General features: G+C 37.5%; 1 protein-coding gene across 3 annotated transcripts in view; it reads right to left on the bottom strand.

The window, feature by feature from the left end:
- The window catches only part of ZNF407 (zinc finger protein 407), a 417,847-nt gene that overhangs the window by 160,561 nt on the left and 237,135 nt on the right, over positions 1-20,151 (bottom strand). For 2 of the 3 annotated variants that reach the window (XM_068563714.1, XM_068563715.1), the window contains exons 6-7: positions 18,785-18,868; positions 10,600-10,720 (exon numbers count right to left, since the gene is read on the bottom strand). In XM_068563714.1, the coding sequence (XP_068419815.1) occupies positions 10,600-10,720; positions 18,785-18,868 (205 nt within the window). Of the gene's footprint in view, positions 1-10,599; positions 10,721-14,280; positions 14,378-18,784; positions 18,869-20,151 lie in introns of those variants that run through there. The other variant, XM_068563716.1, reaches the window with a different exon arrangement.

Raw genomic sequence — 20,151 nt, 5'->3', positions numbered from 1 at the left:
AAGGTAAAAGTTGGTGCTACGCAGTATTCCCAAACTGTGGGAGGGTAAAGATTCAGAGGTTTGAAGCTGCAGCTCTCCATCTCGAGAGGTCCCAAGGTGGGAACAGGGAGGCACTGCTGATTCTTCAAAATCGTTATCAGCGCCCCTGACGCGTCACAAAACCCTACCTGACATGCATCATCTGAGCCCTTAGGTAAAGGCACTGTTCCACTTCACTATTTCAGCTGGCTCTTTCACCTCCGCTTGTACGCATTTTAGTAAAATTTTAAAAGCAATCTTAAGCAAACAGATGAAAACAAACACACAAATACAACGTGCATCCAGCTCTCTGCGCATGCAGCTATCCCAACTCCCCAAACGTTTTCAGGAAGCAGCCTTCAAGACACTCCTTTCAAGACCAGCTAACAAGTATCCTCACCACGTCTTCACCTCTGACCCCTCGCGTACTTTCTGCTCCTACCCCTGTGCTAGGACCGGGCTTCCCCAGAGAACCCGTGCTGTCTGGGTGGCTGAGGCGGCTGCACTGCCCTGAGTGCTGCCTGCCTGCTGCCCGGAGGTCCTTTCCATTTCTGGAGGCTACTTCTCAGTCTCTTTGACACTTGCTCTTTGCCCCTCTGCTTTTCCGTTTTCCACATTTTCCAAGGGAAATGCCAATCGCATCAACGCTTTCAAGTTCCACATACACCAGCACTGACCTACACATTTACTGGCACGTTTCCATGTAGATGTCCATGGGCATTTCAAAGTCAATGCATCCAACCCACACCCATCATCATTTTGCTAAAGGGATCTCTCCTCCGGGAGTGAGGACCTGGTGAATGGCACCACCGCTCACTCAGCAGCCCTAGCCTAGGCATCTAAAGGATGGCATGCATCTTTCTGTCACCCTGTCCCCAAATTCACCCATTTGGTCACCGTGTTCATTCATTCTACCTCCTAACAAGCACTGGAATCAGCCTCTCTCTACATCCATCGTGGCTACTGTGTTAGTTTAGGATTAGTCACTTATTTCTGCCTGCACCTTTGCAATTGTCCTTTAAATGCTCTCCCAACTCCTGCTGTGTCCCTCTCTGCCTCTTCATTTGCACTGCATCAGTGATCACTGCAAAGCAAAATATGAATATGTCAGTTCCCTCCTTAAAATTCTCCACTGGCTACGCACTGCCTTTGGGGTAAAACTCAAACTACCTGGCATGGACTAAATGGCCCACAGGACTTCTTGCCCCCCTTCACCACATAATCCCATATGCCCTACAACCCAGGCTTGCTCACAGGACTTCTTGCCCCCCTTCACCACATAATCCCATATGCCCTACAACCCAGGCTTGCTCACAGGACTTCTTGCCCCCCTTCACCACATAATCCCATATGCCCTACAACCCAGGCTTGCTCACAGGACTTCTTGCCCCCCTTCACCACATAATCCCATATGCCCTACAACCCAGGCTTGCTGACATGAGAAGATAACTTAAAATCAAATGAAAAATATAATTTGGGAGTGGAAAGTGGGACAGAATCTTACTTTTAATTAAAATTAAAGCTATCTGAGCTTTTTAGAACAAAACAAATTTCTCAAATTTAAGTGTCAAACACTTTTTACCTCAAATAATTCAATCCAAGAGATTAACTGATTTAGTTAAGCATAAGCACCAAAAGTTTACCACATTTTCTCTGTATGGGAAAATTCTAATTTGTTTTATGACATTTCACGTATTTCTTAAAAGTTGTAAATTTAAGATGAAAAAACCCCGCAACAATCAGGAAAGATATGACCGAGTTCAGCTAATCGACATGATTCAAAACTTAAATAGTGAGAGATCCCCAAACAGTGTCACAAGTGATATAAAAGATACAAAATGAGAGAGTAGGGTTATTTAGCAAGATGCAAACCAAAAGAATGAAGAGTAAGGCACTAAAGTTTAAGGGGTAAGAGGAAGGTTAATATTAGGTTAAAATTCCCTGTAGGGAAAAGTATCACATTACATATTATGCATATTATGTTACTGAATAACAGATTCTGGTTTATTTCAAGTACAGCTCACTATGCAGGAAGGAAAGGCAGAACACCATTTTCCAAAAAAGGAAAATATTCGGGAGTACTTCTTGTTATACAACTTCTCACAAGCACAGTACTTCTCATAAATAGGAAAAAGCCAACAAAGGGTTTGTGCTACATTCCCCTAACTAAGAAAATAAAGACGTGAAAGTGAGAAAAGATGTAACCTTGTTTTTACAAAACATTCTTAACCTAAAGCCAAAACAAACACAGGTGCTACCAGGAAGGCAGCGTCTTATTCCACTGAAGGGGTCTGAGGTCTAGAAGGCACACTGATACAGAAGATGCCTCATACAGCCCACTGGGTCCCCACTACCTAAACATTCCAAGCTTTTCTCTCCTTCTCCTTCCTTCTTCCAGTTTTCTACAGGCCCCAGAGAGGCAATACTTCAGAACATACTGAAACGAAGGATCCAAAAACAAAATGAGATAACCAAGATCTTAGCATTCTCACTGAACTAACGACAGGTGGTCAAACTTGTATACACTTCAAAGGTATTATTATTTCTCTCAACCCCACATCTGACCTTGTGAAGTTCAGCCACATGACCAGAAGGGTGTGCCTGATGCTGCACTGACTGCTGGTCTAGATAATCCTGGTGATTACAGAGCTTTCCTAACAAGCTACACACTGTATGGGCCTCTAATGCTGGGAGATGTAGATAGTTACGTAGTAAAGTGTTTTGTTGTGGGATAATAGCTCTAGTGTCTGAGGAATAACTTATTATGCAAGAGACTACCGCCCAAAAAAGTTTTTCTATTTTTTTCATCTCTAAGGCCTTTCTTTCTACCACAATATATACAGATATATCTACCTACCACCCAAGGGACTGTCCATAGTAATTCCTTGTAGAAAGACCATCCCCAAAGATAGTGCTGGTCCTTTTATAATGACTGGATTTGGGACTCAACAACAGCAGGTTAAATAAACACGTTTATCTAGATTCTACTTTAAGAGATAGCAAAGGGAATGTATGGTCACATTGTGTTCAGAACGGCTCTTTTAATTAATCTGTGATCTCAATGACGATTTCAGCTATATCAACAAATAATTTACTTAGAGTCATAAACAAATTATTTTAGATTTTTCTCCCTTTTAAAGACATATGAACCAATTTATAATTTTTAATGCTATGGAATCTATTTGTTTTCCAAGTCCACAGATTTTTTTTTTTTTTTTTTACTTAACCAAGTTTAGTTAGATGAAAACTTACCAACAGTAACTAAAGGTCTGACATAAATACTGTACTATATTAGCACATAGGCTTAAACAAAAATTTTTAAAAGTCTATGTGCTTGGGTGTCTCAGGGCAGAGAAGAAAAGTGTGAGTAAAATATGCTACAAATAAACATAACATTAGACATATACGTTATAGAAAATACAAAACTAAATCAAAACCACAATTAGAATTACTGAGTTGTTTTTGTTTTTTTTTTTTTTGAAATTCACTAATAAAATGATCAGAGAAAATTAGGAGATATTTGTTCAGAAAGAATTCAATTTCTGCTGAAACATAAACGTTAGGAATAAAAAATACACTTACATACAGTACAACTTTCATAATTGGATAGAAAAACCTGAAAATACAATTATGTTTTTTGTTAGGGAACCCCTCAAAAGATCCCATGGAAACTTACCAGAAACATCTACTCCACGTGAAAGACAGTACAACCCCATAAAGTACCATCTTGACACCTGCTAGAAGAATCTTCTTAAGCAATATTTATGCAGCCAATGACCAAACACGGTTCCACAAACCAGCCACGATACGGACACCTACCTGTGGCTCACTGAACTGTGTGAGGGTAGCAAGCAGGAAGGGGCCATCGACAAGGACAAGTACTACAAACATAGTTCAACAGACACATGTGCCTCCCAGAGGAAACCGACCACAAACGGAGCAAAGCCCTGCAATCATCATTATCCCAAGAAAAGTTTGCAAAGTAACTGGGCTTCGAGGCTTTCAAACTAACCTTTCAGCCTAGGACATCTGCTTTTTATTCCATTAACTGGATTAGCAGTTAAAATCGAGTAGAACATAAACAGATAACGAACAGACTTGATATTAATGAAATAATATTGACTGGTACGTTTTATTTGTTTATTTTTGGGTGAGAATATTTAAGTTCTACTCTCTTAGCTAATTTCAAGTATTCAAAACAGTTCATCAATGATAGTCACCATGTAGTACATTAGCTCTTCAGACCTTATTCGTCTTACAACTGAAAGTTTGTATCCTTTTACCAACCTCTCCCTGTTTCCCCCACTCCCTGGCAACTACTTTTCTGCTCTCTGTTTCTATGAGTTTGACCGTTTTGTTGTTGTTTTTGTTGTTGTTTTTGCTTTTTTAAGATTCCACACATAAGTGATATCACGCAATATTAGGCTTTCTCTGTCTGGCTTACTTCACTGACAAAAAGTTTTGAATTTAAATTTCGTTCTGATATAACTAGGCTTGTGGCATCAGTCAAACTGCTTCAAATATAAATTAATATTAGACATTTTCATTTGATTATTTTGATGTAGTGTCGTTACTCTTCAAAAACTTCAAAATCACCCAAAAGAAATAAATGCTACCTTTGATTCTTCAGAAAAAGAAATGTGTGCTGTTCATTTTGGTATGTATAATTTCACTTCTCTCTCAGTATATATGATGTTCTGCTACAAAGACAAAATTTATTTTTTCTACTTGTTATTATTCAGGGCGAACCCAAGTTTGATCCATCTATTGCTTCTCCTGCTACAACCTGTGAACCTGCACAGGAAGTCAAAGGGAAACGGGAACCCTCAGGGGAGATTATCCACAGGGAGGAAATTATCCCCTGCAGAGTCAGTCCCCAAGTCAGGATGCTGCTGAAACAATGGAAGACAGAACAATGATCCCATCGTATACTGAGGCCTTAGTGCCTTATTATTCAGTAAAGCCTGATAAACATAAAACGTTTATACAGCAAAATTATGTAAAAAGGCATACTATTCTCTAAGACCTGAAAAAGTTTTCGTAACTGAGACACTTTATAGAAATAGGTATTTGAGAAATTAATACAAACTTTAAAGGGAAATAAAGATTTATTATAATTTTGTTATCATTACATCTTAAAACTATCCTAAAAATGCTTCCAGCATCATGTAAAGTTAAGACAGAATTCAATTAAATTAGAAGCATTTTTTGACAAAAATTTTCTAGGATACACACACACACACACATATTTCAAAGGCTTGTGGCAAACACTAAATTTTACCTAGTCTAGTCACATGTGTAAAAACTTACCAAATTTGATTGTAAGAAATACTAAACAAAATATTTAGAAGAGTAATAAAAGAGACGTTGGGGAATATCACAAAAAGTACATTTTCTGTTGAGACTCCACTACTTGGGTCAAAGGGTAAATCAAATATTCTTAGCCTCCCCTCATTTAAAAGGAATGAAAACTCTTCTTGAGATCAAAACCTAGTGCATTAATGATTCTATGGAATACACTGGCCAAGAGCTAAGTAAACCATCAAGTAAGGAAAAGAATCAGAGTGTATTTCCAAGTTAAGCAAAACAATGGGGGTAAATCTTTAATATGAGGCAGGATTTATAAATTTTATTCCTCAGCTGTATGATATGTCATATTTCTAACTAGAGTTATAATTTCAAATAATAAAAAAAAATAGTGAATAAAATGAAAAGTAGAACAGTAAAAACAACTTTTTAAAAGAGTGTGTGTAACATTGGCAGTACTAAGGCAATTATGCAGTTGAGCAAAAATCTCAGTCTTACAAGATCAACAATAGGGACTCAATAAATAAATGATCAAACTGCAGACTTTGGCCTGAATTTCAGTTTTCTTTGATTTACTAAATGTCATTTAAAGTGTCATATAAGACTATCCTTAATATTTTTAATACGGCAAGTAGAATTTTGTGTTACTTTTCATGACTTATCAGTGGTTTACTGTTTAATATGCATTTATTAACCTTAAAAAATGGAAGCCAATGAGAAGGTGAGTTTCACGTAAAAGAAAGCCCAATTACAGCCAACTTTAGTGCAAGTCATCTAATCTCATGTGAAAGCCAGCGTCATCAGTGGAACAGAGCGCAGCTTGATATTAATAAAATCCATGGAGAAATAAGGATTTACATTATTAGAAAGGGTACTTACTATAACATATTAAAGTTTTTTCTATTTCTCTCCTTAATAGAGAAGTGACAATTAAAACATAACCAAAAAATAAAAGTATAGAAAAATGTTAGATTGTTTCCATGTTAAGGTAGAAAAAAATCTAAAGAATTTGCTGCATAAATAATATGGTAGGACAGCGTGCTATGAATCTAAATTTATGCTTCGAAATTATAATGAATACTAATTAATAGTGAAAAAGTTTTGGAGCAATGACGGAATATACTGATCTATAATGGATTAGAATTTTGGATATCTTAGACAGTAAAAGCTTAGGAAAAGGGTACACGTTTACATCTAAACAGAATGAGATGTCACTGCCTAAATTAATAATGCAAACTTGAAATATAGCCCCAGGTTCAAAAGACCAATTATAAAATTCTTTTGTAAACAAATCTATATTCACATTTTTCATGAATAGTTATAACTACTAAAATTTCTCCACTAATGTTCAATTTATAAAATGAAAAGTATATTTTCAAATGCAATTTAAATAATACTTCAGTTTCTAATGATGGTAATTTACCTGCAAATATGTGTTAATAATGACAACAATAGGAATATTCTACAGGAATAATGTTTATCTATTTATATTAAGCAGACAAAAATCTAAATATGAAAAAAGTATTCAAATATTTTAAGCAATAAAATATTATGGAAAGATACAGGTAAGACAAATACGACCATATCTTCTCAGGAAATATGTGATCATCTTATACATACTTTTATTCTGCAGAAATCATACCTACTCCAATTTCTTTATCTTGTGAAAGAAGATACTTTGTTGTTGTAAGGTAGATATCGTAAGCATTTTGTTCTTCCCATGCTATGCAACCAAAACAACCTTTATGAACTTAACTATCTGCTCATTTAAAAATCTTATTCTCCTCAACAAGAAAACGAAGGTATCCATTGAAAATTCTACATTTCATTCATAGTCACTAACTTTAGGAGTGTTCCTATATTTTGAAGTTTTTCATACTCCTGGTCAAGTTAACTTGTCTTTTGTTCATTAGTAAAAGCAAACCCAAACTTGTATATACACAGAATGATAAAACTGTCCCGTGAACAGAAAGTGTTCAAACTAATTACTTTCAATAATATTCAAATTATTAAAAAGGCTTAAATAAAGATAAAATCACCCTTTTATCAAGGACTTTAAGCATTTCAACAGGAAATTTGATAGCGATCACTAGATGTAAACATCCTGGGTATTAATTCATAGGAGAGTGACAACAGTCTTAGAAAACACCAGCTCCTTTTCACGACAGTGCCTCACAGAGGTCTGATACGGACGGGATCCAGCTGGATCCAACGCACTGCTCCACGGACGTGATGCTACTTCAAGGTGATAACTTGGATAGGGGACAAGTAACACGACCTCGACCTTCGCAGAAGTATAATACAATTTCAAGCCCAGAAAACCTGAAATACTTAGAAATACGTTCATGCGTACACAGACTTGAGTGTACCAAAATACAGTACTGATCAGCCAAACAAAATTCACATCCCAATCTTTGTAGTAGTACTATTAATAGCCTTAAGTCATACTTCTATGAACTTCTTCCAAAAAAAATCATGGACATACACAGAGATTTAGGTAAAAGTATTTTTGGAGTAAAAACCTGAAAATGGCATAAATGTCTAAAAATTTAATAAAGTTATTATTGTTTATCAATCTAACTTGAGGCCATGCAAGTATTAAAATTATATTGAAGAAAAGAGTGGTTTTCAAACTAGGCCTTTTGAAACTCCAAGGTATTTCAGTAATTATCTAACAATTGATTTTGGGTTTGTTCTTTTTAACAACTTCAAAAACTGTAAAAAAAAAAAAAAAAAAAAAAAAAAATCCATCATGGCATGTATTATAATTTTCAGACACTAAAGACCTTCAAGGCACTGAAACTCTTGCATTACCTCACTGAACAGTATCTTGAGGTTTGTCAGGTCAAGTAAAACCTACAATCATCTGAAGTCCTAACCTGAGATGAGAGTGAGAACAAGGGCTGATGTGCACAGCCAGGCTCTGGATAAGCGATCTAGTGTGTTCCTCACCGTACGTCAGCAGTGTTCCTGAAGTTCGTACCCAAAGCACTTGTCCTCCGTCAATGAGGAAGAGGCTGAACGGCTGCAGTGAGCGAGCCTCAAGGGCCTGAGCTCCCGACTACCCGCCCCTGCCGAGCGCTCTCTGCAAAGTCATAAACTGGACACCACGGCTAATCCAACAGCAACTGTTAGCAAGAACTCCCACCATTTGAAAACTTTTTGCTTGTCAAACAGTCTTACATGATATTCGTTAGTGTTATAATAAGTGACTTACAGACTGTAACTCTGAAATCTGTAACTGTTAGATACCACTTTTACCTATTTTATCCATGGGGTCTGTACAAGATCTTGTTTGAAGTAACAGTTCTACGACTTAAAAATTATAGTTTGAAAACCACAGTTACACAGGATTAATGACATAAGGTGGTTATACAATTTGTTAAGTGTGAAAAATAAAATTTATAATGAAAGAAACCGCCAAAAAAGACAATGATTCAAAACAGGCATAAAGTACAGACTGAAAGGATATAATCCTAACAGCTAAGAGTGATAATTAAGGGAAAGTTTTATAAATTTCTAATTGTTTCCCTGTGTTTTGCAGGGAAGGCAACTACAGTATGACCTCTAAGAAGGAGAAAGAGCATTCAATAACATTTGTCTTTTAAAGAATTCGTATTATCAGCTCCTTAGAATTTCTATGTCTACCTCTAATTGGATCACCATTTTATTAAATCTCAAAGAAACACCAATCTAGTGTTAGGCAAAGACAGAACTGAGAAAATGTGGAATGAATGAATAATTGATGAATGAAATATACCCGTAACATGTCTGTACCATTAGATGACCTTCAACATAAAACTTAATGCAATAATGAGGATAATAATAGAGATTATGGCAATATATTTACTGAACGCACAGGCTATATCCATAGGAATACAAAAATCTATTTTTTAATGAAGGCTTCAGGTTTAAGGTATATATTCTGATATGTAACAAAGGCAGGCTGCACTGAAGAACTACCCTCAACGTTTCCACATCTTCACGCACAACAGGGCCCATGAGACCTTCAGCCCCACAGTTGGGCTGATCAAGGCCCTAAGAAGATGTCCCTCAGCTGCCTGCGCATCCCATGGTGTCTCACAGACCACAGTGAGCTCTGAACTCAATGCTCACAGGCCCCCCCCCAGAGCGTGATCGAGCCGCAACCTACAGCCGCCTTTCATTTTCCACCGGGCCCGGGATACGCGGACCTTGTCACAGAGTAAAACAGGATCATTCACCACTCCTGCTTCTCTGCCCCTGTGCTTTGCGGCCTCCGTGAAGTCACTCTGCAACCTGGCAGATGTCACTTAGCCGCTGTGGCCTCCGCGAGCGGACAGAGCACTCATGACCTCCAACATGCTCTCCGCACAGAAATGCCACGCTGTACCATCACCTCCCCGCATCCTCACAGAACACACACGTGACTGAAAGCTACCCATCTTTTAAGCCATGGCTGGCAGGCTTTCTCCTCTAGCAGGACTGATCTTGTTCCTTCTCTCTGCACTCCCCTGGCGTTTTTAAATACCACTGATATGTGTACTACAAATATTTACTAACATTACCATTACAAGTCACCCATTATGCTGCAATATCCCTAAAGGCAGGAAGCATTTCTTACATTATCTTCATTGTCTAAATGAGTGCCTCACTCATAGTAGATGAGATGCCTTATGCGTTGAATAACTGATTAATTGGATGGTTCCTTACAATCACTTGAAAGTCAGGTGTACCAATGGATTATAAAACCTAAGTGTGGGACTTCCCTGGTGGCGCAGTGGTTAAGAATCCGCCTGCCAGTGCAGGGGACACAGGTTTGAGCCCTGGTCCGGGAAGACCCCACATGCCTTGGAGCAACTAAGCCCATGCACCACAACTACTGAGCCCACGTGCTGCAACTACTGAAACCCGCACGCCTAGAGCCTGTGCTCCGCAACAAGAGAAGCCACCGCAATGAGAAGCACACGCACCACAACGAAGAGTAGCCCCCGCTCTCCACAACTAGAGAAAGCCCGCGTGAAGCAATGAAGACCCAACACAGCCAAAAAAAAAAAAAAAAACAAAAAACCTAAATGTTAAGATTGTAAAAGATGGAAAAGTATTTTACATTTTTAAAAAGAGTCACCAAAATTAGGTGGTGTAATAAACTCCCACTCCTAATATATGAATCATGCTTTAAATCATGCTAATTCACGTTAATCAAAAACACAATTCGTTTATGGTGAGTTTAACAGGATTTTCACCCACCATGATGACCCACTTGATTCCACTTGCTTCATAATGGATTGTTACCTGTAGTCACACCAGGGGCACCTGTAGGGCTTCTCTCCTGTGTGTACCCGCTTATGCCGCGTCAGATGAGATTGGGTCGTGGAGGCAAAGTTACACTCATCACATTTAAAAGGTTTTTCTCCTGAAATATATCAAGAAGAGTTGTAGATGAATAATTACAAATATTGGAAATGAAGGGCTTAATCTGTTATTAACAATTAAAAAGACACTCATTTCCATGAAATTTTAAGACTACACATACTTAGGATATTTGAATATTTATTCACAGAGTGAGAAAGTTAGAAGATACCATTGATTTTTATTTCTCTATGAGAACAGAAGCAAGATATACATTATGCAGTTCACATGTAACTTATACAAACAGGATTCTAAATTATCTAAGCTAAATAGAAACACACAGTGAAGCACTCATCCAGATAAAAACATAAATATCAGCTTTGGTTTAGCACTGTATTTTGAGTCATTTAACAAACTCTGTTAGATTAGGGCCATTATAAAAATCTCAGTGAGGTTAAAACCATCGAAAAGTATCTAACAAAGATATACTTTGAATACACAGTGTAAAGCTTATTAAAATCTTGAAGTTAAATATGAAGGAAAAAAATAAAACCAAGCGATAACTTGACACCAATTTAAAAAGTGTCAGAAGTAAAGAGAAATTATAATTCACTAAGTTGAGTAAAAGGTAAAGAGGCCTCAAAGAAACATTCGAAGTAATATTTAACAGCCCTGTAAGTTCCATCTCCCCTGTGTAGATACACCTGATCTCTGCACATACAGCTCAACCCTGTGCTGGTTCAAGGACCTGCCCAGGACTCACGGCCCTCCGATCAATACCTATCTCTCCTTCACACACAAACTCGAAGAAATCAGGTCTGACTGGTTTTTAACTCCACTAGCTGCACTGGCTGGTGAGCACCTGAGATGGGGTGATTTAATTTTAATTGATGTAAATTTAAAAACTGATACTGAATTCACCTGTTGAAAAAATGTTTAAGTCTAGAACAGCTTGGGAATGAGAATCTACTTTTTGACATGTGAATTTTATCAAACCTAAATACAGGTCATGAATTACAGATAAAATATTTGGCCTCTGTATTGAGATGTGCTGGAAGTGCAAAATACACACCAAATTTCAAAGTCCTGGGGGCGGGGGGGAGAATAAAATATTGGTAATAATGTTATATTGACTTCATGTTGAAACGATAATAATTTGTATGTATTTGTTTGAATTATCTATTTATAAAAAATAACTTCACCTATTACTTTTTCCTTTTTTTAATATGGTTACCAGGCAACTTAAAATGATATGTGTACAGCTCACATTACCTGTGAACTAGAGAAAGCCTCACACCTCTTCCTCAAAACACAGTTGTGACATACAGAAATACTCTTGCCAAGAGACATTTTTCCTGAGAAATTTTACACATAGGATGGATTAATTTTACATATGTAACTCCACTTGTTACTTATTTCCCATGTTTTCATAATAGTTTTATAAGTATACTAACATATAGAAAATGAGGGATGAAATATCTTGGTTTAAAATTACATCTATTCAGCTAGCAACAAAACTATGTCTGCCCTGAAAATCAGAACGTTTAGAAATTTGTCCTACATTCTCTAAGCCTGTTTATATGGCCTTGCCCATAACTGCAGTAATATTTACTGAATGCATACACATCTCATCTGATGGCATTTTATCTGTCATTGCAGCCCAGGGCAGCAGTTAGAAGAAGCCAAAAGGACTTCAATCCCAATCCAGGTTTTGCCACATTTCACTCCCTACCTGGTAAACCCCTGAACAAGGTCAGGATCATAATACACCAAACGTGGAGATAATTGTGAGGATTAAAGCAGACAAGGCATAGGTAAGATACTTAGGAGGGTGCCCAATAACCAGTGCTTCACCATTATGGGGACAGGGCTGCCTAAACACTGGAAACTGCAAACTACTCTCACAAAGATAAAAGAAGCAGCACACAAATGGTTCTCATCAAGAGCTCATGACCAATAACAAAGTAAAAACCTATAACATACATAAAATAATTAATGGTTTCGCAAAGTTAGTGAACTTGACATAGAGGTATCATTTAACAGATCCTACCAGGGAACATTTGACTTATTCTTGTAAAAAGAAGACCATATACAAAGCAGAGTAAAAATCTTGGAGTTGAGAGGGGTTTTTTGTCTCTTTTAGCCATTTCCCATATACTACACCCCAACCAAGTGGTCACCCTGGGTCAGCCTAAATAACTCTTTGTTCTCAGTTTCTAAACCGCTGGTCAGGTCACTTAAATTGCTATAGACAGCTCAGTTGTACTGAACTGACTTATACAAAAAAATAACTTTCACGGTGATGGCAGGTTTTGCTTTTATTCGAGGGATAAGACATGATCTTCGAATTGCATAGAGTTAAAATAAAATCGTGCAATCTCTTCACATTTGACACAGGAATATTCTATGTCATAGAAACATATAAACCTTCATACACAAGCATATCTGAAAACTTCCTCATTCATTATAAAGACTGAATTGCTCATTAAATTCAATTAAGAGTATCTTAACTGTACACCGATGTCAAAGAATAGTTCACATGGAAAACAGAAACACAAAGGGAAGCACTCACCTGGATGAAAACACTCATTATTAATTGCTTCAGTGACTTGACATCACCTGTCTAGACCTGACACAGGAGGCAGAACGGAGCTCTCACCACGATCAAAGTAACGAACATAAGCACCACCACAGACGTGTCCCTGTGCCCTGTCTTTCTTCTGCTCGTTCCATCCCCAAGCAAACGTTCATTGCTTTCGGTCGCTATGTATGTTAGTACTTTCTAGAAATGTACACACATGGAAACATGCAGTATGTACTTCTCTTCTGTCTGGCCTCTTTCTCTCAGCTTTATTTTGTGCGTCACTCCCGTTGCTCCAGGTGTAAATACTTTATTTTTACTGCCGAGTTGTAGAGTAGTATTCATTACGTGAATGTCACGTGTATCCACTGATATGGTAGGTAGAGACGTCACTTTGTAAGAAACTGCCAAACTGTTTTCCAAAGTGGTTTGACCATTTTATGTTCCTACTAGTTGTGCTTCAGAGTTCCCATTGCTCCAAATCATCACCAACATTCAGTGTGCTTAGTGCTTTAAACCTGAATTTCTCTAATGATGATTTGAGGACAGTTTCATGTGCTTATGTGCCATGCATTTATATTCTTTGGTGAAGTACCTGTTCAAATATTTTGACCCTTTTTTAGTTGGTTGGTTTCTTAAAACTGCGTTCTGAGAGCACTTTATATATTACAGATACAAATCCTTTATAAGAGTTATGATATATACATATTCTTTCCAGTCTGTGGTTTGTCTTTTCATTCTCTTCACAGTGTCTTTTGAAGAAAAGTTAATAATTTACAAAGTTTTCAAGTTCTCCATTTATAATTTTTCAAGTTATGATTCTTTTCATTTATGAATCAGGCTTTTGATGTGCTGGTATCTAAGAAATCTTTGATAATCCATGATCACAAAGATTTTTCCCCTAAATTTTCTTTTAGAATTTATATAGTTTTACGTTTTATATTTAGATTGAGTTCATTTTTGTATATGACATGATATATGGATCAAAGTTTATTTTGATTGCATATGGATAGCCAATTGTTCCAGCATTATGTATTGAAAAGATTAAACTGTCTTTGCTCTTCTGTCAAAGCTCATTTGACCATGTAGGTGTGGGTTGTTTTGTAATCTCTATTCCATTCCACTGATGTATTTGTTTACCTTGATGAAAACACCAGAATGACTTGATTATTGAAGCTTTCTAATAAGTCATGAAGTCAGGTTATATAAGTCAAGTTTGTTCGTCTTTCTCAAAGTTGTTTGATATTTCACTGTTGCATTTCTATATGAATTTTAAAATCAGCTTGTCAATTTCTTTAAAAAAAAAAAAAAAGCTTGAGGGATTTGAAATGATCAATGTGAGAGGAAATAAAATCTTAAGAACATTGAGTCTTCCAATCCATGAACATGGGATATCGCTCTATTTAGGTCTTCTTTAGTTTCTCTTGGCAATATTTTAAAGTTTCCAATGAAGAGGTTTTGCACATCCTCTGTTAAATCTATCTCTAAAGGTTGTTCCTTGGTCAAAAACAATGGACAAATATATGCATGAGTCTATTCTGCTCCCTTGATCTATCTGGAAATGTTTATGCCAATACAATACTGACATGACTATTGAAACTATATACTAAGACTTCAAATTAGGTAGCTTGAATCTTCCACTTTTAATATCATGAATCTAAGGGGTCAAACAATTTAAAGATTTTTTTTTGTTAAGCAAATTCACAAATATATTCTGACGTCTCCTTATTCCATTCAAACATTCATACTTTCCATTGAAAGTATGTTGGCATCAGACTCACTGCTAACTGGTTTATTCTATTAGCCTTGGTAGACGTCATTAATCTATCCATTTTTCATGGATCTGGCAGGAATCTAGAGGGGTAACGTTATGGAGTCTTTGTCTGAGTCAGTGGTAAAAGGTCATCCAAGCTCCTCAAGGTTAATTTTCTTGATGAGAAGGTTTAACATAAACACTTAAAAAACACGGTAAATGTATCAATCTTATTTCATTTAAACTTTTATGGCATTTTTATGTGACACAATTTAAACTTAAAAAAAAACACTTTTAAAGAATAATGTCATTTAGATTCTCTATAACTCTAATAATTTGAAGTTCATGTCAAGCTGACATTGTATTGCAATAAACTATCCATTGTCATTTCATGCTTAACTTGACAACACAACAGATTAAACTATGTAGTCTTAAGAAATTGTGAAAAATCTATAGGCTGACAGAGAAAAAATATAATGCTACCAAAGTATGCTACATACTAAGCTACAACCACTAAGTAAAGGAAAGCTCAAGCATGTCTGGGCTCTTGATGGAAAAGAACTCTGTGTCAATTTACACAGACTACAGTTTATTCAATCTGTGCATAACGGTTAATTTGTAACTCAATTCTGTTACATGTTCAATACTATTGTTTGAATATGTTCATCGGTATCTCTTTTTTATCCAGAAACGATCATTTCTTCAGGAAATTTCAGGTAATTTCTTCAGGAAAACACACTTCAGAAATACAGAAGTAGCTCTTGTTTGTTAGTCTCAATGTATAGCAAAATAAATCGATATATAAATAACTTCTAGATTGTAAAATTTGAAAGAAAATCTTAAAAATGCTAAACAAGAACTTCAGTTTCCTAATATTTGTTAACTGCATGAAATGAGATAGGTGCTACGTGAGGAGGTGTACACACTTACTAAGGAAAAATTTTTGATCGAGTGATCAAACTGATTTGGTGCATTGGGAACAGTCCTTCTGAATTCTTTGTCATTCTAAAGCCAGAAGGATGAATAAACCTATGAGTGAGATATTAACTACTCTTGAATAATGCTGTCTGTAAGTCAACAGGGCTGCCTGCATATATCCTGCTGGTGAAATTTCCTTTCTGCCTGTTTCCCTCACATAAGAGTATACAGTAGTTTAAATTGTGTTCTTCATACTTTCCTTTTCAAGCGGTAATCTTGGCAAAAATAACCACTGAGGAATATTCTGCACCTGAGGTCCCCGTGACAGAAGAGTAAAAGGAAGCCGGAGGAGGGACACCAGCACCGGCATGGCTTATGGACAGAGAGAGGTGTCCTTTGTGTGTCAAGAATCTGTCAGACGGGCCACGCCCTTCTCCTGGAAGCTCCCACCGCATTCCTTTGGGCGGGCTGGTGGTCATTAAGCCGGCCAAGGCTCTTCAACTACATGTGAGGATTTGCTCCTGTGCCCTTGAATCAAGGGTCTCTGACAGGTAAACCTTTTACCAGATAAAAGTAAATCTTGGAGTGGAAGATGTTTTGTGTCAGCCCCCTAGACAGTCTGTATTGCAGTGGGGAATTATTTACGCCATTTGGAACACTTTTGATACCTATCCCTTTCCAAGCTGATTGTAGTTTGGGTGGGCACTCTGTAGTAGAAAGGTAAACCATGTCAAAGAGGAATACATCAGAAAAACACAGATTTCAAATGAGCCCAACAAATCTGGCCTTGAAAAAAAAAAAAAAAAGTTCTGTGTTGCTTAAATATTATAAATCCAGCATAAAAGCTAAGGGCCTAGACTGAGTTGTACGAAACTGTTTGGCTTAGTACTGTTTGGCTAAGCTGTTTGAACTGACTTTGGTATTAAAGAATCATGTTTGATTTGTGCCACAGAGGCAGATAAATGCCAAAAAGACAGATGCCTCTGTCTGCGAGACATTGTCCTATGTGGTATAAAGTTAATAGCAAAGTAATAAGGAGCCTCTGGACCTGACATAAAGTATAAAGTTGTGCCTGCTCGATGCAGGTTCATGATCGATCACCTGTAAACGCCTGTGATCACAGCATGACCGGCCCCTCGGCAGCGGGAAGAGGGAGCACGGCCACGCTGCCAACGGCGGCACCGGGGAGTCTGCTGACGCCCAGGGCCACGCCAGGGCGACACCATCTGCATGGCAACAGTTGGGGCATCAATAAGCTGAAACATGAAGAATCAGAAAACCCCACATGAACACACTTTACCACATATATTCCCAACCTGTCCAACATAGTAGCCAAGGATGACCGCCATCCACTGAGCTCTTCTGCCATCTCTTACACCGAAACTGTAAATCACTGGATTAAAAGAAAATGTGATCACAGGTTGCTACTACAAACTTAAAATAGAGTTTTATGTTTACCAAGTTTGAGTTTTCAACATTATATTAACATTGGATATTTCTTGACTCAATAATAATCCTTATCCCATATAGAAATTTGAATCATATAAACTTAAGATCCAAAAGGAATGGCTAGCATTAATTTTCACTGATCTTATAAATACCATAATGGGCATTAAAGCTCCTTGTAGCTAAGCGCTAAATATAGCATATCAAGAATCAAAATGTACCATAAACAACATACTTCATGTATTTTACGTTTATGCCATTTTGAGTATAACTGCCAAACTCAACTATTCTCATGGAACCCAAGTAAAAGTCTAACAATGAGTTACAAATTCTGTTACCATATGATTTATTATCTAAACTAGAACACTTCTTAGGGTAAAAAGTGGTTCTATTAATAGTTACGAGGAACATCACCAAAAATCAGCACTGTCCCAGGAATATATAATTCAGAAGTTAATTACTTATAAGACCTATTACAGCATATCAATAGGTAACCAACTTTAATAGATGTTTAAAACTTTTCATTCTTATGTGTTCCTAACCAAGGTATCTAGTTTATTTTGTTGAATCACCAAGAATGCCCATCATGAAAAAAAAAAAGGATTCTCTTCAACGTCCTTATCTGCTTAACTTGCCTCTTCACTGCTTTCCATTCTTTTTTTTTTTTTTTTTTTTTTTAATGTGGACCATTTTTAAAGTCTTTATTGAATCTGTTACAATATTGCTTCTGTTTTATGTTTTGGTTTTTTTGGCTGTGAGGCATGTGGGATCTTAGCTCCCCGACCAGGGATCGAACCCGCACCCCCTGCATTGGAAGGCGAAGTCTTAACCACTGGACCGCCAGGGAAGCCCCGACTGCTTTCCATTCTTAATCGCAAAAATACCTGAAGCTGCATTGAGCTACAACCACATCTACTTGGTTCCAACTCGCAGAGGGATTGCTGGCTAGAGAGTCAGGTGGTTCCAGAGGCTGAGACAAAGATGGGAAGGCAGGGCTGTTGGTAAGCAGGTGAGAAGCAGCTAAAAGGTGGCCTGAGCAGGAAAGCAGACGGGGAGGGACCGACTGAGAGGAAGGTGGGCCCCCCAGCTTCACCCCAGCTCACGGACCACCCCCAAGGCAGGGTTCTGCCGCAGAGAAGCAGCTGGTGTGTCTGCACACCGGAGGCCAGACCCTGTTCTCCCCCTGCTTGACACGACTTTACAGGACACCTGATCCATAAGACACGCAGCAGGCTTACTTTATAAATACGTAAAAGCAGACGAATTAAAATCTTGTATTATTCAAGCACAATTTTCCGTAGACCCTCAAGTACACAGACTTTACAAAAATCGGAAAGACAGGCAATCCAGGGCCAAGAACGAATGCGGGGGGCCCCCCTGGGCTGGCTGCCTCCTGAGCGGCAGGCCGAGGGCCGGGCGGCTGGACTGACCTGTATGCTGCCTGCGGTGCTTGGTGAGGGCGTGCCGGGTCCCGCCAGCAAAGCCACACAGGTCACACAGGAACGACTTCTCGCCTGTTGCAACAATAAACAGATGAGGGACTGCGGAGGTCACAGATCATTAAAACATATCTATCAAGGCTTTCAGGGTTACTAATTCCTCCAATCAAATGTTTCCATGTAAATATGTCAAATGGGAATGAAATTACCACTGCGGTTTATTGACTGTGATAAAATCTGAAAAGCACCACTGAACATAATTACATACTTGTCAGACCCATAAAAATTAGCTTTATTATCAATGGAATGGTTTTGTACAACTTCATTTCTGGTAGATGTCTTCCAGATGGGGCTGCTTTATGCACTTGAACAGTTTTTATGCATATCCTGATTTTTTACAATTCCCATACATCTGGACTTTCTGAGCTGACTAAAGATTGTTTGGAACTGTTAATATACAGTATACATGATTCTGCTTAAATAAAACATACTGAATTTTCTAACAACTGAAGGATATTGAATCGGTTTTACCTGATTCTATCAGCATCTTCTTTAAAAACTTCCTACTTAACAATATGAATTAAACAGTTTCATTGAATATACTAAAGATCCCAAGTAACAATAAAATCTACATTACTCAATTCAGTGCTGTTCATGTTCCTCAAACTTTCATGGCACAAAAAAGGAAGTCTAGGGATTGCTAAAGAAATTGTATAAAAACTCCTATTATTCATCTTTAGTGATAACTCTTGACTGGAAAACTCTGCAACAATTAGAGTCAGATTTGGCAGACTTCGTTAAAAATGTTTAAATGTTCATTTTTAAAAACATTTTTACACAAGCTAAGATTCTGCCCTACAGTTTATAAATGCGATCTCTCTCTATTCTACAGCATATTTGGGCAATAAGTGCTGGCACCTAGGCAGTTTATCCCGTAAGGCTCCCAAAGAAGAGAAAAGGAGAATAAAAATGCTAACACCTTGGAGAGAGTCAGTGAAATTATAAAATACTTTTCAAAAATAAAACAAATCATTTTATCTGTCTTTATCTACTTTACTCATGTGAATGTTTAATGCAACAAGTCTTTCAAGGGTTTTTGCCCACGTCAGCCTGCTTTGTTCTAAAATGTTTAGGTGTATCACAGCAGAAATTTAGCTTGAGGTGTTGTGGAAATGGTAATTGGCTTTTTAAGGTTAGAAAAAATACTAAATATAGGAAGGCAGAGTAACTACCATAATCAGAAAGTCTTCCCTTTACCTGAGAGCAATACTAGCTTCTCTAATTTAAATGAACATATATTAATAAAGAGAGTTTTAACCAAATTATGTTTAATCTTATTTCCCAATGGTACGTTAAAA

The sequence above is a fragment of the Eschrichtius robustus genome, chromosome 14 (assembly GCF_028021215.1).
Source record: "Eschrichtius robustus isolate mEscRob2 chromosome 14, mEscRob2.pri, whole genome shotgun sequence".
In the NCBI taxonomy this organism is placed as follows: domain Eukaryota; kingdom Metazoa; phylum Chordata; class Mammalia; order Artiodactyla; family Eschrichtiidae; genus Eschrichtius; species Eschrichtius robustus.
The sequence above is the reverse complement of the archived record's forward strand: the minus strand, read 5'-3'. Positions and strand labels throughout refer to the sequence as shown.